The 19,294-nt window shown below is 42.5% G+C and overlaps 4 protein-coding genes across 20 annotated transcripts in view; 3 read left to right on the top strand and 1 right to left on the bottom strand.

The window, feature by feature from the left end:
• Positions 1-7,807, top strand: LOC100883783 (uncharacterized). 3 transcript variants are annotated; one of them, XM_012291011.2, is made up of 8 exons: positions 1-351; positions 476-672; positions 778-969; positions 1,074-1,328; positions 1,402-1,449; positions 1,514-7,392; positions 7,449-7,568; positions 7,627-7,807. In XM_012291011.2, exons 1-8 carry the CDS (start codon positions 332-334, stop codon positions 7,714-7,716), a joined length of 6,801 nt encoding a protein of 2,266 aa, XP_012146401.2. In that variant the 5' UTR covers positions 1-331; the 3' UTR covers positions 7,717-7,807. The 3 variants fall into 3 exon arrangements, with proteins under 3 accessions (XP_012146401.2, XP_012146403.2, XP_012146404.2); XM_012291013.2 differs by having other exon boundaries at positions 480-672; XM_012291014.2 differs by lacking the exons at positions 1-351; positions 476-672; positions 778-969 and having other exon boundaries at positions 1,109-1,328; positions 1,522-7,392.
• A 59-nt stretch (positions 7,808-7,866) lies between these two features.
• Positions 7,867-10,552, bottom strand: LOC100881362 (uncharacterized). 2 transcript variants are annotated; one of them, XM_012291015.2, is made up of 6 exons: positions 10,433-10,552; positions 10,111-10,326; positions 9,996-10,041; positions 9,749-9,920; positions 9,599-9,685; positions 7,867-9,525 (listed from the first exon to the last, which is right to left on the bottom strand). In XM_012291015.2, the coding sequence occupies exons 2-6, from the start codon at positions 10,187-10,189 to the stop codon at positions 8,056-8,058; spliced, it is 1,854 nt and encodes a 617-aa protein (XP_012146405.2). In that variant the 5' UTR covers positions 10,190-10,326; positions 10,433-10,552; the 3' UTR covers positions 7,867-8,055. The 2 variants fall into 2 exon arrangements, with proteins under 2 accessions (XP_012146405.2, XP_076393029.1); XM_076536914.1 differs by lacking the exon at positions 10,433-10,552 and having other exon boundaries at positions 7,867-8,498; positions 8,604-9,525; positions 10,111-10,424.
• Positions 10,553-10,809: 257 nt separating this feature from the next.
• Arpc4 (Actin-related protein 2/3 complex, subunit 4) lies at positions 10,810-13,637 on the top strand. The gene is made up of 4 exons (XM_076536924.1): positions 10,810-11,354; positions 11,601-11,927; positions 11,997-12,167; positions 12,236-13,637. Exons 1-4 carry the CDS (start codon positions 11,352-11,354, stop codon positions 12,239-12,241), a joined length of 507 nt encoding a protein of 168 aa, XP_076393039.1. The 5' UTR covers positions 10,810-11,351; the 3' UTR covers positions 12,242-13,637.
• A 1,284-nt stretch (positions 13,638-14,921) lies between these two features.
• The window catches only part of NfI (Nuclear factor I), a 96,983-nt gene continuing 92,610 nt past the window's right edge, over positions 14,922-19,294 (top strand). For 4 of the 14 annotated variants that reach the window (XM_012291034.2, XM_076536899.1, XM_076536906.1 and 1 more), the window contains exon 1: positions 14,924-18,257. In XM_012291034.2, the coding sequence (XP_012146424.1) occupies positions 18,177-18,257 (81 nt within the window). In that variant the 5' untranslated portion in view covers positions 14,924-18,176. Of the gene's footprint in view, positions 18,258-19,294 lie in introns of all 14 variants that reach the window. The other 10 variants (XM_076536905.1, XM_076536908.1, XM_076536907.1 and 7 more) reach the window with 7 other exon arrangements.

The raw sequence follows: 19,294 nt of genomic DNA on the forward strand, positions 1-19,294 counted from the left end.
ACCTTTTAAAATACTTTAAACTTTGTAAAATAATAAATAAGCAGTATTTTAGTCATCTTGAGAAGTAACCATAACTGACATTATCGGTAAAGACGTAAAAAAGCAAGTATAAGGGAATCGATAGATGGCGGCTAGGTTTAAACGACTGTGACTCTGGACGTCGGTCCAGCGGAGTTTTTATTTCGCGTATTCCGCGATCGAATCGCTCGGATGATCGAAATGTCAAAAATTCGGCAAAAATCGCGGAGTGTGTGCAATGTCAGCCACAAGTGACGCATCTGCGCTTCTCGCAGCGCGTACTTCTTGCAAAACGATGCCAAAAGGATAAATTATGCCTCGAAAAGAGAACACGTAAGTGTCCATTAACTGTTTTCTAACCTTAACAATCATTCAGTAGTCTCCTCTCTACGAAGACGTATTTACGCGTTGTGTTCTTCGTCGGACAAAGTGATCGTTAACGTGAACCTCTTCTTAGCAAGGCGAAAACATGGGAGCGAGACAGAAGAAAACGTATGAACACATACTTCAAAACTCTGGCAGATCTCTTGCCACCGAATCAGGAAGGTCGGAAACGCAACAAGGTCGACATCCTGATCCAGGCCTCAAAGTACATCAAAGACCTCCATAATCGTACAGGAGAATTGTTCTCGGCTCATGCTTCAGAAGCGCACAGTAAGCAGACTTCAAGATGGAAACCATGGATATATGACTTAACTCTATATGATTTGTAAATACTTATTTCTTTTTCCCAATGTTCTTGTTATTGCTTACAACCAGAGGAAGAACTGGCTCGTTTAAAAAAGCTAGTGATTCAGCTTTTCTCTCGTACTCAACTGTTATCTACGCTTCTAAAGGAAGCTGGAATATCTGTGCCTGCAGAACCAGCTCTGGAAAAGATATCTCCTTTGAAGTGGTCTAACAAGATCAACGTGGAAGATGCAGAGAAGTATTTCAGTAAAATAGAAGAAAGTAAGAGTGTTAAGAAACATCTAACTCTTTTGTTGTGGCACATATTCGTAGCAAAAGGGTTACTGAAGTTGGAAATGATTTTAAATGTGCATGTTTCTTTCCAGTAAAGAATTCTGAAAGTAAGAGGGAAAAGTCTGCTGAACTTAAAGTGCCTTCTAAAAGGAAATCAGTTAATTCTTCTCACTCGTCTAGTAAAAAGTTACTGGAAAATAGCAATGTTTCTAAAGATGTGAATAACTCGATAGAAAATCAAGAGAATCAGGTGAATTGTGTAAATAGTAAAGATGATGGTGCAGATGCAACAGGCAATATATCAGAAAATGGTTCGAAGGAATCAGAATGCTGCCAGACTAATACAAGTAATTACCTCACAATTATATTGCTACATTTTATTGTATATACATGTTTTTTTTATTATTTCTTGTTTATTAGGTTCCAATGCAGCAGTCACTCGTTCCGTTAGCAGTAAAACAAATAATGGTAGGTATAAAAAGATGTCATACTTCTTTCATGAAGTATATATAATAAAATGTGTTATTGTCAGCATTGCAGAAAGTAGAATCCCAGAAAAAAGTAAAGAGGAAAACGAAGAAAAAGGAAGAGAAGAAGTCGCCAGCGCCATGTGTAAATAATTCCGTGACTAGTCTAACTCCGAACACTCTCATTTTATCAGGCGGTAAATTAATGCCTCTGGTAACTCCTATGACGTCAAACATCATTGTAAATACTCAGCAACAACCAGCGAATCCCATAATTCTTGGTAATGCTCAACAAAATCAGATGATCGTTATGCAACCATTAACGAATCGTGTACAAAATCCTGTAGTTCCAATTTGTAATCAAACTTTAATCAATACGGTACAAAAAGTTACGTTGAATACGGTGCCAAGCATCCGTGCAAACATGGTCGTCGATTCCCAGAATTGGGCGTCCAACGTGAAAAATATAATTAACGCGACGAAGATTGGTGGTCACAAAGGTATTCTGCCAAAAGGTAAAGAGGTTACTAAAACTACGATGACGTACAAAGTTCCTATTCCGGCTGTCCATAAAGAGAAGTTAGAGAAATCGAAAGACTCGACTAAGAAAGACACTCAAGTAAAAGTAAAAGTTAATAAAAATACGAAGAATGTGAAGAATCAGCCTACAGAAGCAACAGAAGAGAAGAGTGATAAAGAAAAGGGTGTGAAAAGCGTGGAAAATAATTCTGTTCAGAAAGGATCTCTGAAGCGAGTTTCGAATATGGAGACTGACTCTACGGAGGAACCTGACGATAAGAAAAGAAAGACTAATGAAAATGAAGCTAACATTCAGGTACAACCGGTGTCCGTCTCAAAACCAGATTTCACTGTGACTTGTAAATCTATTGAAAACTTGAAGCATGTAATAGAGAAGATAGGTGAAGATACGAATGAAGGAAAAGAGAAAAGTCTGGCTCCGTCAAGTGATAGGGAACCTTGCACCGAAACTACTGACTGCCCAGTTTTATTGTGCACCAATAACCAAGAGGACATCGATTCTTCTAAATCTACAGACGTGTTAAAACCGGACATCCAAAAAAGAACTCAAGTATCAATTTCAGACACGCCACCAGTCACCTTCTCGGACGAGCATCTGAAACCTACCAGCGAGATACCAATTCCTCCAGAAACGGACTTCAATATTCCTGTAGACAACGCGTTAGAAAAGTCGAACATCGAAATCAGTCACCCTAACTCTAAATCACCTTTGACAGAAGTTGAAGAGGTTGAAGAGTCCGAAACTAAGAAGATGAAGGAAGTATGTAATCTTGGCACAGAGTTTGACAACCTGCTGGAAGTCACACCTAAAGAGGCGGACACTGTTGAAGGAGCAAACAACTTGGAAAACAATAAAATTATTCTGAACCTTGACACGAACACCACGACAACTCTGAAGCCGGAGACTAATGTTCAGACATCGGATGCGACGCCATCATCGTCTCTGCTTCCAGTGAACATAGTGGAGGATGACTCTAAGCTCAAGGCATCAAAAGATGAGGTATCGAAAACGTCTCTGTCATATAATACAGAGAATTCTTTTGTACCGATTGGTAGTAGGGCTGATGGTCTTCACTCGGACCTCTCTAACGACATATTCGCCTCTCTTCAAGTACCTTCAAGTTCGCATAACCCGGAGTCCATATCTCCTACGGCGGCGTTTCTAATGGCGTTCCCATTGGTGTCTTCCTTAAATGGCAAGACGGAGGTTCTGGAAGAGGAGATGAAAGACGATTTTAAATACCACAGCCAGACTCCACCTATGCTCCTACAGATTGGAACCATGGAACCCAATAGTTTCAAAATAAAGACGTCCTCTCATACCATTGCTGAGAAACGTCTGAAGGTCACCTACGAAGAGAAGAAGAATCCTCCTGTGAGCGAAGCAGTGAACTCTGACATGATTGTGTCCGTAGAATGTACAACCACAAAAGCTTTGCCTAAGTTGGTGAGCAACGAACCTCTCAGAGAACCTTACAAGGTTGTGCTGGCACCCTCGTTAGAAAAGCCTGCTACGAGTTCCTTCTCTCAGACTCTGTACTCCATTGCGTCAAGTACCACTTCAGTCACCAGCTCGCAGACTGGACATTGCAATCAGCTCGCAACCAGCTTACAGAACACTACCACTGATGCTTCTCAAATTGAAGTCTCCAATAAAACAGAGCAGGCGTGTCCAGTTCAAGCATCCACATGTGACACTAACGTTAGATACTCCAGCTCTCAAGACTTTCTGTCAACCTACTCAACTATTGTGGATAACCTTCCAATGCAACAGAATCCCACAGTGTGCAGCAGTACAACCACTCAAGAAAATTCTTCATTGAATCAGAATGTTACTGACGTGTCCCAAACCATGGCTCATTTGACCAACACTACAACTACAGCGAACTCTGCGCCTCTGCCTATGCAGTCCATGCAAATAGATTACGCGTCCCAGATAAAGGAGAAGAATTCCGACAGTTCTCGCATAGCCTATGAGATTCATGGTAAGGATCCTCTGATAGACAACAACATTGTGCCTAATAATGGACTCAGTTACAGTGGACACATCGACAGGGTTCTTCCAAACTCTTCTCAGAACATCCAGCAAGAGTACATGCAGTCTAAGGACGCTTCTCTGTCTGTTTTATCCTCGCAAGCTATGCAAACCGTTTACGAGTCGCAGCCTAAAGACACTCATGGTTTGTCGCATCAGAATCAGACGTACACAGTGCACGAGAAGGACATCATTCAGAATGAGTATGCAGTAGATCAGAATAAGAATCTGTCCCGAAAGGACTCGATACCGTACTCTACAGGTAATGCGACTGCGTCCAACAGGAATCAAAGCTACTCCACGAAGGAGCTGATACCAAACTCGTCGGAGGCTCACTTTCAGCGCAGTTTTTCAAAAATGACGAAGGAGACGGACTCTACGGTGACTAATGTGGAGGATCCGAAGATGAACGAGTTAAGGTCGAAACCGGAGGCGCAGGATCATAGGCGTGACGCAAATTATACGTCTAAGAAGATGGATGTTGACCCGTTTGCTCAGACCTTCTCGTACGGAGTGAAGGAGTCGATCAGCACGCAGGCTGATCAAAATGTACTCAACCAGAACAATGATAACATGTTTCAAGGAAAGCGTGACGATCAGAGCTATTCTAATTACTCCAAGGATGCGAAGAAGAACACTAGTTCATCAAATAGCATGAATAGTAAACCTCTGATACAGAACACGGCGGTGACACGTTACTCGCAGCAGCCGACTTCCTTTGTAGCTACCTCCAACTACGAGCAGAGTACCGTCACCGAAAACCACGCGAAGTCGACAACCACAGTCGCTCATAACTCTTCCAATTTCAGTATCCTGTCGTGGACGACTTTCTCCCCGGTCAGTGGAGGGGGCGGTAACAATCTGGTGCACTTTGACCAAGGGCCGAATCAGACGGACAACACTGAAGCGAAGACAATCTGCGAGAATTATAGCTACGTTCCTCTGCACAAGGAAAATTCAAGCTTTTCAAACGTTCTGAATAATGATGTTTATTCGGCGAACTCGACTATGGCCAACGTTGATAAGTCCAGAATGAAGAATGGAATGGACGCGCAGAAACAGTCGTACGTAGACCCTACAAAGGCAAGAAATATTCAGACTAATGTCCCATCGGGTAAGCAAAGTCGTATGCAAAACCAAACTTCTTCGGGTAATAACGATTACAATAAATATAGTGCAGAGAACAAAAAGTCTAAGTATGGTATCGAGTCGGAGTACATTCAGAACGAGTACTCTGGAATGGATCAGCAGCAGCAACATGCGCCGAAGAATCACCAGACTATAGCCACGAAGCACGACAAAGCTGTGTATCCGATGTCCGGTTATGATTCTCAGGTGAATTTTGAGTTGCCTGAAGTCAGCAGTCAGATGAAGTACTCTGTGGAGGCTTACAGTGGGTCTAACTTCAAGTACCCTGATAAACAGCAGCAGAGTCAGACCAAGTACCAGCCTCTAGTTCAAGGACAGATTCCTTCCCTTCAACATGACAGTGTCACGTACAACAATGGGAAGCATGGACAGCAGCAGAGTGCCACAAAGTCTAAAGGAAACCAGCAGCAACATGCAATCAGGGCGCCTGTGAATTGGATGATGACTCCAGAAATTAAGCACAACACCAACATCGCTGATATCATATTGCCACCCATTGGCAAGGAGCTTGAATTCTGTCAGAATAATCTGTTCGCACAGACACCATCCTACAACCAGGGAACACCTAACCAGTTTTACAACAATTATGATGTGACAGCTCACGGTTTTCCTAATTTACCGGTTCTGCAGGGTGAATCGAAGAGGACTTCAGAGGTGTTCTATTCAGAGGAACAACCGTTTCCTTGGTCTCCCACAAAGACCAGCGTCCACGTGGAGCAGACTCAGTCAGTCAAAGGCATAGATCAACACATTGTTCCCTCCAGTCTTCCAACTCTGGTCGGTGACTTGGATCTGGGTACTAACATACCTGAGAAACAGACGTTCCTGTTCAGCCACGGTTTGCCGGCCAGGGTTCCATCTGACCAGAGCAAGGACCCCAATAAGGATAAAGAAGGAAATGTTGCAGGGCGAGATTTCCATACTGTGCTGAATAATCAAACTGTTCAGCATCCAGGCGCTGGGTCCTCGTTCCTGTCGGTGAGTCAGCTGGTGGAGCACGAGAAGGCCGAGAAGTCTCATCAGCAGCATCACCAGCAGCAGCAGCATCATCATCACCACCATCACCATCATGCGCATCAACATCAGCAGCAGCAGCAGCAGCAACAACAGCAGCAACAGCAACAACAACAGCAGCAGCAGGCTAGGAAACATCAGAGGAAGAGTAACACTAGCCCTAGAGGAAATAGCAAGCGACAGATAGATATTCGGAAACAGAATTCAGGTGATCACTTGCACCAGAGGCACGAGGAACAGAAGTCGTCGGGTCATACGTTCTCTGAACAGGGATACCAGCAGCAGCAGAAGTATCAGCAGAATAATATTCATTGGAGGAGTAGAAATTGTAAGAGCAATTACACGGCGGAAGCGTTAATAGGAACTAATAACAGCGTTCACGATACGAACCAAGACAAACATCCCTCTATCAAGTTCTCCGCTAATTATTCTCAGAATAAGTTCCAAAGCAGTCTGCCGACCGCAGACACTGTGATGCCCATCAACTATTTCTCGAACGCGGACGACGGAAGCGGTTATGGTCAGATGGTGAACCAGAATTTCAATTCGTACAGTTATTCCTCGAACACGAACATTTATCCTACTTCAAACTTCATCACCAGCATATCGAACACGCCTACTAGTTACATGATGCCGCTGCACGATAACACTGACTACATGGAGGCGAACGCTTTTCTTCTGTCGAACGTAACTGTGTCTTCTACCAACTCCTCGTCGACTACCTCTACAGTGACAACTTCAACCTCCAACGTGAATACTAATGCTAAGAATCATCAGCATTATGGGAAGCATCAGAACTGCGACAAGAGGACGTACTCCACCAATGTGAAGAAGGGGAAACGAAAAGGTATCGATGGAACCATGCAGAATTTGGAGTTTCCTTTGTCCGGTATCAATTCGCCGTTGGAGGACTATCATCACTCGACCACGTTCTTGCCACCGCCCCCGCCGCCACACGCTAGCCCTCTTTACCAGAATCATCCACAGGCAAACGTGTACACAAAAGCTGTGAACGGACTGCCGCCACCACCTGTGGCTGGTCCTCAGGGTGTACCTACGGTAGCCACAGCAGGTTTCCCCATGAATCCAAACATGCCACGGGGAGGAATCGTTGCTAGCAATCCAATGACTATGAGTCATCATCCCTCGGGCACCAGCCTCACCAATTTCAACTTGAGCACAATTTTTCCTGAGATGAATGACAAGGTATGATCACTGGATTATTTAATTTCACTTCTTGTACTAAATAATTTCTTTTTTAGATCACAGGATACAAACCCCCGAATGGTATACCACCCGGTTTACCACAGCCTTCGAATCAGCCCACGGCGTACGCGCAGAGGTCCAATTATCCGGCGAACCCTCTTTGTCACTTGCCACAGGTTTGTGTCGCAGGTTCAGATCTGTCGAAGTTAAAGTTAAACGCAAATGTACTTTCAGGTGTCTGAAGGAAGCCAGTTTGGTAATAGCATTCCTCCTCCTCCTCCTCCTCCACCTCCCCCTGGAGTAATCCACTACAAGAATGTATGATAATGTGAGTACGATTGAGAACACTAATATTAATGACTGTACATATGTAAATAACTGTGTAATTGATTAAATTAAAAGAGATTGATATATATATGTATTTATGAAATTAATTTGTCGACAGTCTGTTGAGTTTGAAAATATAAAAAAACGTTTATGGTTAAATTGTAGCAATATACAATTTATTTTTTGTTAATTGATTACAATATCAAGTCTTTATAGAAAGGAACGTTTTGTCTTCTGTACATAATTGAGACACTACCGATAAATATATTATTTAATACTAGCAGTCCAGTAACATTCAAGTATCACAGCATATATTTTCCAATAAACACCTGCGTGTTACCTCACCTCTTTAGTAGGTGGTTTCAGTGGAATCTTACCGAAGCTAAACTTGTCTGCTAAATACATACTCTTCTCGTCATCAGTTAACTGATTGTCCATTGAATAAACACTTTCGTCGATGACGGCTCTGATCACCGTCGCGGTATACGTTGGTTTTCCAAATGGTCCGCTCGAGGACACCGTTGTAGTGTTAGACGTTTGACTCTGTGCAAAACCACCGAACGGCGAAGCGATTTGTTGAGGTTCAAAGGGGTTCACTGTTGCAGTTGTAGTTGCAGTATTTGTGGGTGCGAATGGTGCGTTCTTCACTTCACCGAACGTGGATGTCGTGAAAGGTGAAGTAGTGGTAGCGGGTGTACCAAAAGTGGCGTTGGTATTTGTGGTACCAAACGGTGCATTGGAGGATGTAACGGTGCTACCGAATGATTCTCCAGTAGTTCCTGAAGTGATTCCAAATGTAGGCTTTGAGAAAGCAGTTGTGTTATTAGGGGTGTCAAATTGAGAGGTCACAGTGGCAAAAGGTGTGGCGGTCGTTGATGTCGTACCAAACGGTGCTGCGTTAGATGTAGAAGACATGATAGGCGCAGTATTCTGAGCTGTTCCAAATATATTTGCAGCCGGGGTAGACGCAGTGGCACCAAATGCATTCGTAGGTTGAGTAGAGCTGAAAGCAGGTGTTGTGGTGTTAGGTGCACCAAACATTCCAGCAGGGCCTCCGAACGTTGGTTTCTCTCCAAACATCGGAGCAGGAGTATTCGAGAACGATGCTGCACCGCCAAAAACTGGTGCTCCTCCAAAGGCAGGTACCGTTTCGGCCTGAGAAAATATTCCAGAACTGAAATTTCCGGATGAGACGGCCGTCCCGAAAATAGGATTCGAAGTTTGTATATTTGGGGCAGCACCGAATGGATTAGCCGTAGTCGTTTTAGCTCCACCGAATATTGATGTACTTGGTTGAGAGGGGGTACCACTGAACAAAGAGGCAGAAGACGTTGCTCCACTATTGAATACCGATGTGGTCGATTGCGTTGTTTGGGGTCTAGCAAACACATTATTTCCAAAAACGGGCTGTGACGTTGCACCTCTAAAAATTGAACTCGATGTCCCAAAAGTTTGTGTATTCTGTCCGGTATTGAATGTAGAAGCATTCGTAGTTGCTCCAAACACAGGATTAGTTGTGGTACTACCAGCACCACTGAATGCACCTAAGTTTGTGCCAAATGTTGGAGCACCGCCAAATACAGGATTCGAAGTTGTAGTTGTCCTACCAAATACTGATGTATTATTAGAGGAAGTGAAACCTCCACTGAATGGATTACTTTGAGTTCCGAACGTTTTATTTCCAAATACATTAGAAGATGAAGTATTGTTTGAAAGTCCAAGTTGAAGATTTGCGAAGGAAAAATTTGATGATTTGTTGGCTGTGTTCTCATTTGCATTTTTGTGACCTGTTCTTAAAATCTCTTTCTAAAAGAGGAAAATAGTTTCATGTTAGAATCTAATGAAAGACAATGTAAATTATATATTGTATTTTACGTACAAGTTTTGTCAATGTCTCTCTGGTAGGATTTTTCAAAGCTTCCCTTTTGGCCTTCATGTCTTGACACAATTGTTGAAAACGTATTTTCTACAAAAAGTATAACAAAATTTGCCATTTGATAGTACTATAAATAATCAATTGTATACTAACTGCTTGTTCAACCACTCCATTTTTCTGAGCCTGATAAATTTCCCATCGTACTTCTTCTGGAGATAAATCTTCCATGCCAGGAATGCATGGTCTATCCTTAAGCGGTGCAAAGCACGACAACAACCACTGACCTCCTCTTTCGGCACTGAGTATTTCTTTAGCAACAAGAACCCTGAATTCGAAACAGAATATTAATGAGTTTGTATAAAGTTGATGAGAAATAATTACAGACTTTTTTAATACTTACACTGTATATTCATCTTCATTGTATGACTCTACTTTGTTATTGTTTCCTACAAATAAAACAGTTTTAATATCAAGGTAAAACAATATGTAACGTCAAATATCGGTTTCAATCTTACCAAAAGTGTTTATATGTTCAAACTGACAGCACTGCCCAAAACGGCAGTTGCCTTGACGATAATATTTACAAATAACCATCTTGCACGTGACCAACTGCGTAATTCTCAATGCTCCGCATTTCGCATTGACACACGTAAAATGCAGTAAAATGTGAGGATGATTGTCACGATCCACGCTAGGGAGCGCAATTATTTTGTTTCATATATTTTCATTTTCTGTTTGATAAACATAACAAATTGTTCATTTAATAAATATTTCGTGATAGTTATTTTTATGAAATTGTTCTTAATAATTATTACAAATAAAATTAAAGAATTCTACTTTTTGGTCCTGATAATTTGAACGGTCATCACGTGATGGTCGAACAGGACCGACGCGAGATTGATACTGTCACGTGATAGAAGTAAATCTAGGTATCTAGGGATACAGTAGGGATCTAGGGATTTGGGAAGCCAGGAAATTACGAATGTCTCGATATAACACACGCAAACGCTTTGATAGCATGGTCAGGTTAAAATTTGTAACGTCTCGGGCTCTTTGAAGATTCACGCCGTCAGTGTACAAATTAATAATAATTCGAACGAAAGTGTTACAAGATTATTGGCCACAAAAACAGGGAATAAAATTCGTAAATAAATCGAAGTATCGATAGTGTTGGTAGAAATTTTGAATAATTGCGTGCATAGAACGGAATTTATTAATCGTCATCATTTAATGCGTTTCATATTACGCACGTAGGTGGAATGCAGACATGATGCGTGAAAACACAGCGATGATTCATTTCGCAGGATATCTTCCGAAGTTTGTTCAAGTTTGCTGATAAGTTGCCTAATTTTTGTTGGAATACGTGCATTCGAAAGAAGATAAAATCAACGGATCCTCGTTATCAGTGAAGTTCGGAAACGACCCACACTGCGTTCAAAACTGAAAGCTGGCTGAGAGGAACCCAACCTCTCTTTGCTATGCGCAGAACGTAACGTGTCATTTTTCACGTGTTTAGTGAGAAAATCGTGTTACGTAGAAGTGAGTCGTCAACATTATCGAAAGGAACCGCCATTCGGACATTGTATATAGCCGAATTGCGTGCCGAACAGCCGGTGAGAAATCAACCGATCGTTTTAACAGCCACCTAGCGGTGTCCGGTGCGTACCAGTGTCTGGGGAGAACGACACACAACAGGGCGCGTCTTCTCTCCGCTAGCCGCCCACAAATACGAGAATTTTCTTTGCTTTTTGGCAAGATGGTGAGTGCTTTCTCATGATTTTCGCGAGATAGGTTATGGTGATCCATAGTGCACGAAATGATTAATTCCATTATCGATGATATACGCGATGAAACTTTATTTAATTTTTGATAAGTTTATCGATAGAAATGTGTATTCATACGTTTATTAATAAAACGTTGACAAGTGTGGTTATAGTGCATCCAAGAACATACTTATCGGTCATGATAGTAAGTTATTAATAAATTAATGTTCTTTTTGTTGCAGTCGGGAACGCTTAAACCTTACTTGACAGCAGTAAGACGAACGCTTACTGCTGCTATGTGTCTTGAAAATTTCTCATCCCAGATAGTTGAAAAACACAACAAGCCAGAAGTTGAAGTAAGAGCTAGCAAGGAACTTTTGTTGACGCCGATTTTAATAAGTAGAAACGACAAAGAAAAGGTGCTAATCGAATCAAGTATAAACAGTATGAGAATAAGTATCGCGGTGAAACAGGCTGATGATTTAGAGAAGATTTTGTGTCATAACTTCACAAGATTTATGACAATGAGAGCAGAACATTTCATCATTCTCAGGAGAAAGCCGATAGAAGTAAGTTTTTCACTCAATTTATGATAAAGATATATTTTTCAGTGTATTAAAATTGAAACTTTTGCACAGGGTTACGACATTAGTTTTTTAATTACAAACATCCATGTAGAACAAATGTACAAACATAAAATCGTAGACTTTGTCATTCATTTTATGGAAGAGATCGACAGAGAGATCAGCGAGATGAAGTTGTCCATGAATGCCAGGGCTCGCATTTGCGCGGAAGAATTTTTAAAGAGGGTTAGTATTCTAGCTAATACAAATATAAAATTATAGCTGTTGTGTGAACTCTGAATTTCTGTTTTCAGTTTTAATTTCTTGGACACAGTGTGTTACCAACATAGCAATAATTGCAAAACGCCAGTTTGCTAAAAGGAAACAGTGCCCATAAGTTAAGCCGGTCAATTCAGATTTTATGGATCCTCTAACGTTCCCGAAACGATCCTTATCCAAGAAAACGCCAATCCCTGCTGTTCTCCATTAAATCTCTCCACTTAATCGATGTAACTCCAGCCGTGTAACGAGTAAACAAGTCTGACGTACAAGTAAGTGCAGCACGGTAATTAATTGAACGCGCGCGAACGAATATTAGGTCGAGAAGTGGTCGTTGATTCTCCTAAAGAAGGAAACGAATCGTGAAACTGGCATTCGTTCAAAGAGCGTGTCGTTCTAAAACTAATTTCAAAGTCCGCGATATAAATATCGAAAATGACGAAACCCGTGAAAATCGCGTTTGTAAAATTTTCACGAGGGGAGGGAGAGACATTAAGGTAGACTTTGATTCGAGTCTAGATTTCCTCTTATAAGCGAACTTAAATCAGTGTACATTTTTACGAGGTACATGCGTAAATATACTAACGAAGATATCAGCATGGACGAATCTTACCAAGGTACTTGTCCGTTGAATCGTTACTTATATAATTTAGCGTATTTTTACTCGAAGAGAAGAGGACGATAAGTACACCTAGTACGAACACGGAACAGAAGAAGCTTATTTAGTCGAAATAGTGGGAACAGTTTTTATGGAGGTGTACGTCCGAAACGTTAGCGATTATAAGAGCGACTGACGTCCACCAACATACGAACCCACACCGATATTGTAACACGTTGAACAACTGCCAAACATCGTTTAGCATAGCGAAAGAGGGACTGTAATTACCGATTGTCTTAATCAGTATGATAGCGTTAAGGAACCAAGAGGTATTCTTTATTGTAATTACAAAAGTTTTATTGTCTTTATCGGTACTGTACATTGTTTCGCGCGTGCGAGGTGTGTGGAGCTCTTTATACATCGATCTTTCCATTTCTTTCTGATTTTTAAACACTAGGTAGTTTCACGTAAACTTTTTCCTTTTACACGGTCAGAGCAATTTGGCAGATGCCTAATCTGTTGTACAGAGCAGGAAAATGAGGCACGTGCTTCACGGAACGGCCGAACAACGAGAAAGAGTGAGAGGGAGACAGAATGAGAGAGAGAGAAAGATAGCTGGTGTATGCGTATAGCGTGCAATTCCTTTTTTATTTGCATTTATAAAGTTCTATTTATCTTACAAGTCATTGTAACCGTATGATTTAATACTAATGTAAATATAAATAAACGAGAAGAATCATCGTGAGGATCTGTATCCTTCAGAAAACAGGGAACTATTTCTTTTTTATAGTTCCCATCATTATTCGAAATTGTCATGTATGATTCTTAAATTAATTATATCTCGGGTTTCACGTGTTCCTACACTTCCTCTCTTCTTTCTATTTATCCCATGTTGCTCAATGGTCATTCTGTGGTTACTGAAGATTACATGGTTCCATGGTCACTGAAGGTGACATGGTTTCATAGTCACTGGAGGTCACTGGTCACATGGTTCCATGGTCACTGAAGGTCACATGGTTCCATGGTTACTGGAGGTCACTGGTCACATGGATTTATGGTCACTGAAGGTGACATGGTTTCATAGTCACTGGAGGTCACTGGTCACATGGTTCCATGGTCACTGGAGGTCACTGGTCACATGGTTCCATGGTCACTGAAGGTCACATGGTTCCATGGTCACTGGAGGTCACTGGTCACATGGTTCCATGGTTACTGAAGGTCACATGGTTCCATAGTCACTGAAGGTCACTGGTCACATGGTTCCATGGTCACTGGAGGTCACTGGTCACATGGTTCCATGGTCACTGAAGGTCACATGGTTCCATGGTTACTGGAGGTCACTGGTCACATGGATTTATGGTCACTGAAGGTGACATGGTTTCATAGTCACTGGAGGTCACTGGTCACATGGTTCCATGGTCACTGGAGGTCACTGGTCACATGGTTCCATGGTCACTGAAGGTCACATGGTTCCATGGTCACTGGAGGTCACTGGTCACATGGTTCCATGGTTACTGAAGGTCACATGGTTCCATAGTCACTGAAGGTCACTGGTCACATGGTTCCATGGTCACTGGAGGTCACTGGTCACATGGTTCCATGGTCACTGAAGGTCACATGGTTCCATGGTCACTGGAGGTCACTGGTCACATGGTTCCATGGTCACTGAAGGTCACATGGTTCCATGGTCACTGGAGGTCACTGGTCACATGGTTCCATGGTTACTGAAGGTCACATGGTTCCATAGTCACTGAAGGTCACTGGTCACATGGTTCCATGCTCACTGAAGGTCACATGGTTCCATGGTCACTGAAGGTGACATGGTTCCATAGTCACTGAAGGTGACATGGTTTCATAGTCACTAGAGGTCACTGGTTACATGGTTCCATAGTCACTGAAGGTGATATGGTTCCATAGTCACTGAAGGTGACATGGTTTCATAGTCACTAGAGGTCACTGGTTACATGGTTCCATAGTCACTGAAGGTGATATGGTTCCATAGTCACTGAAGGTAACATGGTTCCATAGTCACTGAAGGTGATATGGTTCCATAGTCACTGAAGGTAACATGGTTCCATGGTCACTGAAGGTCACATGATTCTATAGTCACTGAAGGTCACATGGTTCCATAGTCACTGAAGGTCACATGGTTTCATAGTCACTGAAGGTGACATAGTTCCATATTCACTAAAGGTCACATGGTTCCATAGTCACTGAAGGTCACTGGTCACATGGTTCCATGATCACTGAAGGTCATAATATTCTATCATCTTACTTGAGGCTCTCTCTCTACCATACTGACCATGAATGACCAAGTGATCTTCAAGTATTTTGCAAGTTTAACAATTGCATTTTTATTAAGGCTATCCTTTAAGGTTTAAATTGAAATGTAATGAAACATAAGGACCGGGTAAGAGCCCCTTCGCGCCGCAACGCGATCAGCAACGAGCCAAGTCCCCCTCGGGCCGCGGAATCCGTCACGTTTCACGGTGACTCGTCTTCTCATGGAGAAGGGTGCTCTGGTAGAGGCCGGCCGGTCTTTCGTTCCGTTTACCAGTAGTCCGCGAGTTTTCCGCCTACGAAGATTCGCGACGCTTCGGTGCGTAGTTGAACCCCTCGAGTGTTGTGGACTCTATGTAAGAATGATCTACTTGCGTGATTGTGAACTTAGGGAAAAAGGCATTCAAAGCTTCTGGGTTTCTACATGTACTACTGTTACTCCATATCGATAAAATGTTGATATCTGAAGTGCAACAGTGTTATCTGTGTATTTAACACTGTTGCAATATCGTGTAAACATATCTTTTCTCGACGAAGCAATGCTAGTAGAATATTTCTTATAAATACAAAAGTATAAAATTAGCGTTCTTTGAAAAAAATGTCGGATCAACGACTAGTATTTACTGATAAAAGGTCCAACTCTAGAATCCCCCGGCGTTAGAGGAAACTTTTAATCCGCGTCGTCTCGCGACCAGTTAGAAACTTTTCAGGGGGTGTACAGTTTCGGGGTGGCACGTAATCTCGTTTTGCGGCCACGATTTCGAGATTACCGCGTTCCAGCCATTTTCCAGGGAATACTGGAAGATTGTTGACAAACTTCCACCGCGTTGGGGGATGGGGTGGAATGATATTTGCTCGTAACAGGGGTTTTAGCCTCGCTGATCCTCTCGATCGCGGAGCAAAGGGGGCAAAGTCGGTTTCTAGCGGAGACCTTCGAGGTCTACGGTGCTAATTCCTAACGAGCGCCCAAAAATACCACGGAGACTGCTCAGACTGTAGATAGAAGCAGGTAGAAACGGGCTTGCGATTACTCTTACCTTTTAATACCTCTTTTTATTATTTTTTCACCAGTCTCAATTTTTTATTGCAAAACATGAGTTCAACTCGATTAGTTCTAAGCTTTGTAACATCACATGTAGTTCGCTGTTAAGTTTGTTCAAGCTGCCGAGGATTAAACTTGCGGTTGCTGACATGGTTAAGTTAGTCTAAAAATTTGATGGTTAGGTTAAATTAAGAAAATTTCATGGTCAAGTTAGGTTAAGACTTTAATGGTTAGGTTAGGTTAAGAAAATTTGATGGTCATGTTAGGTTAAAAATTTGATGGTTAGGTTAGGTTAAGAAAATTTCATGGTCAAGTTAGGTTAAGACTTTAATGGTTAGGTTAGGTTAAGAAAATTTGATGATCAAGTTAGGTTAAAAATTTGATGGTTAGGTGAAGTTAAGAAAATTTCATGGTCAAGTTAGGTTAAGACTTTAATGGTTAGGTTAGGTTAAGAAAATTTGATGGTCAAGTTAGGTTAAAAATTTGATGGTTAGGTTAGGTTAAGAAAATTTGATGGTCAAGTTAGGTTAAAAATTTGATGGTTAGGTTAGGTTAAGAAAATTTGATGGTCAAGTTAGGTTAAAAATTTGATTGTTAGGTTAGATTAGGAAAATTTCATGGCCAAGTTCGGTGTAATTTTTATCTTACGATTGTTAGAGGAAGTTTTTTAGAGACTGGAAGAGCAGTTATCAATTTTTTATTGTAAAACAAGAGTTCAACTCTATTAGTTCTAAGGTCTGTAACATCACATGTAGTTTGCTGTTAAGTTTCTTCAAGCTGCCGAGGATTAAACTTGCGGTTGCTGAGGCAGTTCGGTGTAATTTTTATTGTAGAATTGTTAGAGGAAGTTTTTTAAAGCTGCTGAAATTTAGCTGGTTAATTTAATTAGCTAATGTATTTAGAGGAAGAATAAGTTTGAAAGTAGTATAATTTGGAGATTGGTAAACAGAGCTTTAAATTGTAACGAAATAACCCGAAAAGATAGGGTTGAATAGGGTGAGAGGGTTAATTCATCCAGCACATTTCTTCGCACCGTCATCATCTTCTTTCCGGTAGTCTCCCCTTCTAATCTTCTCCCTCTTTCTATTTATCTCCTCGCGCTCTAATTCTTCGTCTCGTTTTATTTCTCCCCGGCTGTCTCTGTCCGTCGAACTCAGCTGTTCTCTCTCCCCTTTTTCACCTAGTCGTCCCTTCCGTCCCTCCATCGAGAAGCGTCGCGTCGAGGCGTCCTCGCGTCGCGGCGCGCTCCCGTCGAGCTTGCGCGACGCCGTCGGTTTTTACGCCGACGCCGACGCAGCGCCGGTGGCTCGGAGTCGGCGTAGTCTGGGCTCTGCCGTCTCCCGAACGGGAACGGGAACCTAGAGGAAGCGTGTGTTCGGGTAACTCGAATTTCGAAAAAAATTTCTTCGGAAAGAGAAAAAAAAGAGCAAGGGGTCGGTCTTTGGAAGGGAAGAGAGGGAGCGGACGGTAGAGGGAGGGCCAGAGTAGAGGGGATAGGTAGGGGTCGGTGAAAGAAAGAGGGGAGGAGGAAGAGAAAGATAGCCGGAGTCTTGCGTGCCACGAGAGAATACAGAGAGGGCCTCTAAAGTCGAGAGTTAGGAGTCGTGGCTCGTGGTTAGATAGGATGCGTGTGCCTGGGTGCGGTGTTCCACCACCACCCGACAGCCGCCGACGGTTCAGCAAGAGCAGCAGCAGCAACGCGACCGGTTACGTGGTAACGAGCAGCAACGCGTACGGCTGCGACGCGCGCGATCACCGGAGGAAGACGCGATCTGGGTGCCGGACAGCCTCCTGCCACCTCGGAGACTGTCTGACGGCGGAGACAGCTCGACCAGGACTACTGCCGCCACACGGGTCGAGGGAGAGACCGTGGACCAACTACGACCCCCGATACGACGCTCGGGACCTAGCGTAGTCGGAGCCGTGCTTTCCTGCTGATCCTAGGCCGGAAGGCGGCGTCAGGACGACGCTACTAGCGAGCACACGCTCGCTGGAGGACCGTCAGCGCGGTGCAAGCCGGCTTCAGCCTGTGCCACAGCCGACGTCCCAGCTACTCATGTTCATCCCGGACACTCTCAGGAGCTGCATGGTGGAACCGGATGTCTCGACTTACCTGCAGGCCCCTTCCGTAGGACAGGTGGTTCTTTCGAATTACTTTTTGCCAGAATAGTCGCTTGTATTCCATGCCAGTGTCCTTTGTGCCGAATGCTTCGAATGCTTCTTTGCCGCGTGCTTGGGGTAGGTTTGTAGTGTACCTTTACTCGTGCAGTTGTTTTGAAGACCCATGGTGTGGAGGTCGATGCGTTTCAGTATGGAGGACCATGTGTAGCATGGTACCGTGACTAAGTCTGATCTGCTGGTATATTCTACTTCTATCGTGGACCTTGTTTGAAACATACGACTGTTTGAACCACGCGGCAAGTCACCCTGCAATCCTCACTATTACTTTCCACTTTGATCTCTACTTTGATTAAATCAGATCTTATTAAACTAGAAGTGTAGATGACAGCCAATGTTCAATTTATTATATTAAATCGACAGCATGGGTTACCAAAGTGTAGTTATACCTTTTTTATTTTGTGTAGAATAGCAAAGTACCTCTTTCAAAGCTATTTCTCAAGGGGATGAATTAAGATCAGAGGGTTGAACACGTGCGACTCGCGTGCAGCGAATCAGGGTTTTCGAGCCACGATTAGTGCGAAGCGTAGACGTAAACACGAGTGTTTTGCCCGGCAATGTTTCTTTTCAATTCAGTCTCCAGCGGTTTTCGTGGAAATTGTGATTCACTTCTGTCTGGAGGTGCATCTTGAGTTTGTTCGGTGTTCTTATTCCAGTAATTCTCTACAATTTTTTGTGGAGAGAATTTGCATGGAGATTTTAATTCTTTGGGCTTTGAAGTTTGCGCGGATATTTGTTATTCAGTGAGTTAGGTTAGGAAAATTTCATGGTTAAGTTAGGTTATAGGGTTGATGGTTAAGTTAGGTTAGGAAAATTTCATGGTTAAGTTAGGTTAGGTTAAGAAAATTTGATGGTCAAGTTAGTCTAAAAAATTCATGGTTAGGTCAAGTTAAGAAAATTTCATAGTCAAGTTAGATTAAAAGTTTGATGGTTAGGTTAGGTTAAGAAAATTTGATGGTCAAGTTAGGCTAAAAATTTGATGGTTAGGTCAAGTTA

This window comes from Megachile rotundata, chromosome 11, assembly GCF_050947335.1.
Source record: "Megachile rotundata isolate GNS110a chromosome 11, iyMegRotu1, whole genome shotgun sequence".
NCBI classification, from domain to species: Eukaryota; Metazoa; Arthropoda; class Insecta; order Hymenoptera; family Megachilidae; genus Megachile; species Megachile rotundata.

What these genes read in the sequence shown, in the direction of transcription:
- LOC100883783 (XM_012291011.2), top strand. Translation starts at nt 332, where the DNA reads ATGCCTCGAAAAGAGAACAC. An exon ending in TTTCAGTAAAATAGAAGAAA is followed by an intron (nt 970 to 1,073) that starts GTAAGAGTGTTA and finishes GTTTCTTTCCAG; the next exon opens with TAAAGAATTCTGAAAGTAAG. An exon ending in CTCTTTGTCACTTGCCACAG is followed by an intron (nt 7,569 to 7,626) that starts GTTTGTGTCGCA and finishes ATGTACTTTCAG; the next exon opens with GTGTCTGAAGGAAGCCAGTT.
- LOC100881362 (XM_012291015.2), bottom strand. Translation starts at nt 10,189, where the DNA reads ATGGTTATTTGTAAATATTATCGTCAAGGCAACTGCCGTTTTGGGCAG. An exon ending in TGAACATATAAACACTTTTG is followed by an intron (nt 10,042 to 10,110) that starts GTAAGATTGAAA and finishes TTTTATTTGTAG; the next exon opens with GAAACAATAACAAAGTAGAG. An exon ending in GAGAGACATTGACAAAACTT is followed by an intron (nt 9,526 to 9,598) that starts GTACGTAAAATA and finishes TTCCTCTTTTAG; the next exon opens with AAAGAGATTTTAAGAACAGG.
- Arpc4 (XM_076536924.1), top strand. An exon ending in TCAGGAGAAAGCCGATAGAA is followed by an intron (nt 11,928 to 11,996) that starts GTAAGTTTTTCA and finishes ACTTTTGCACAG; the next exon opens with GGTTACGACATTAGTTTTTT.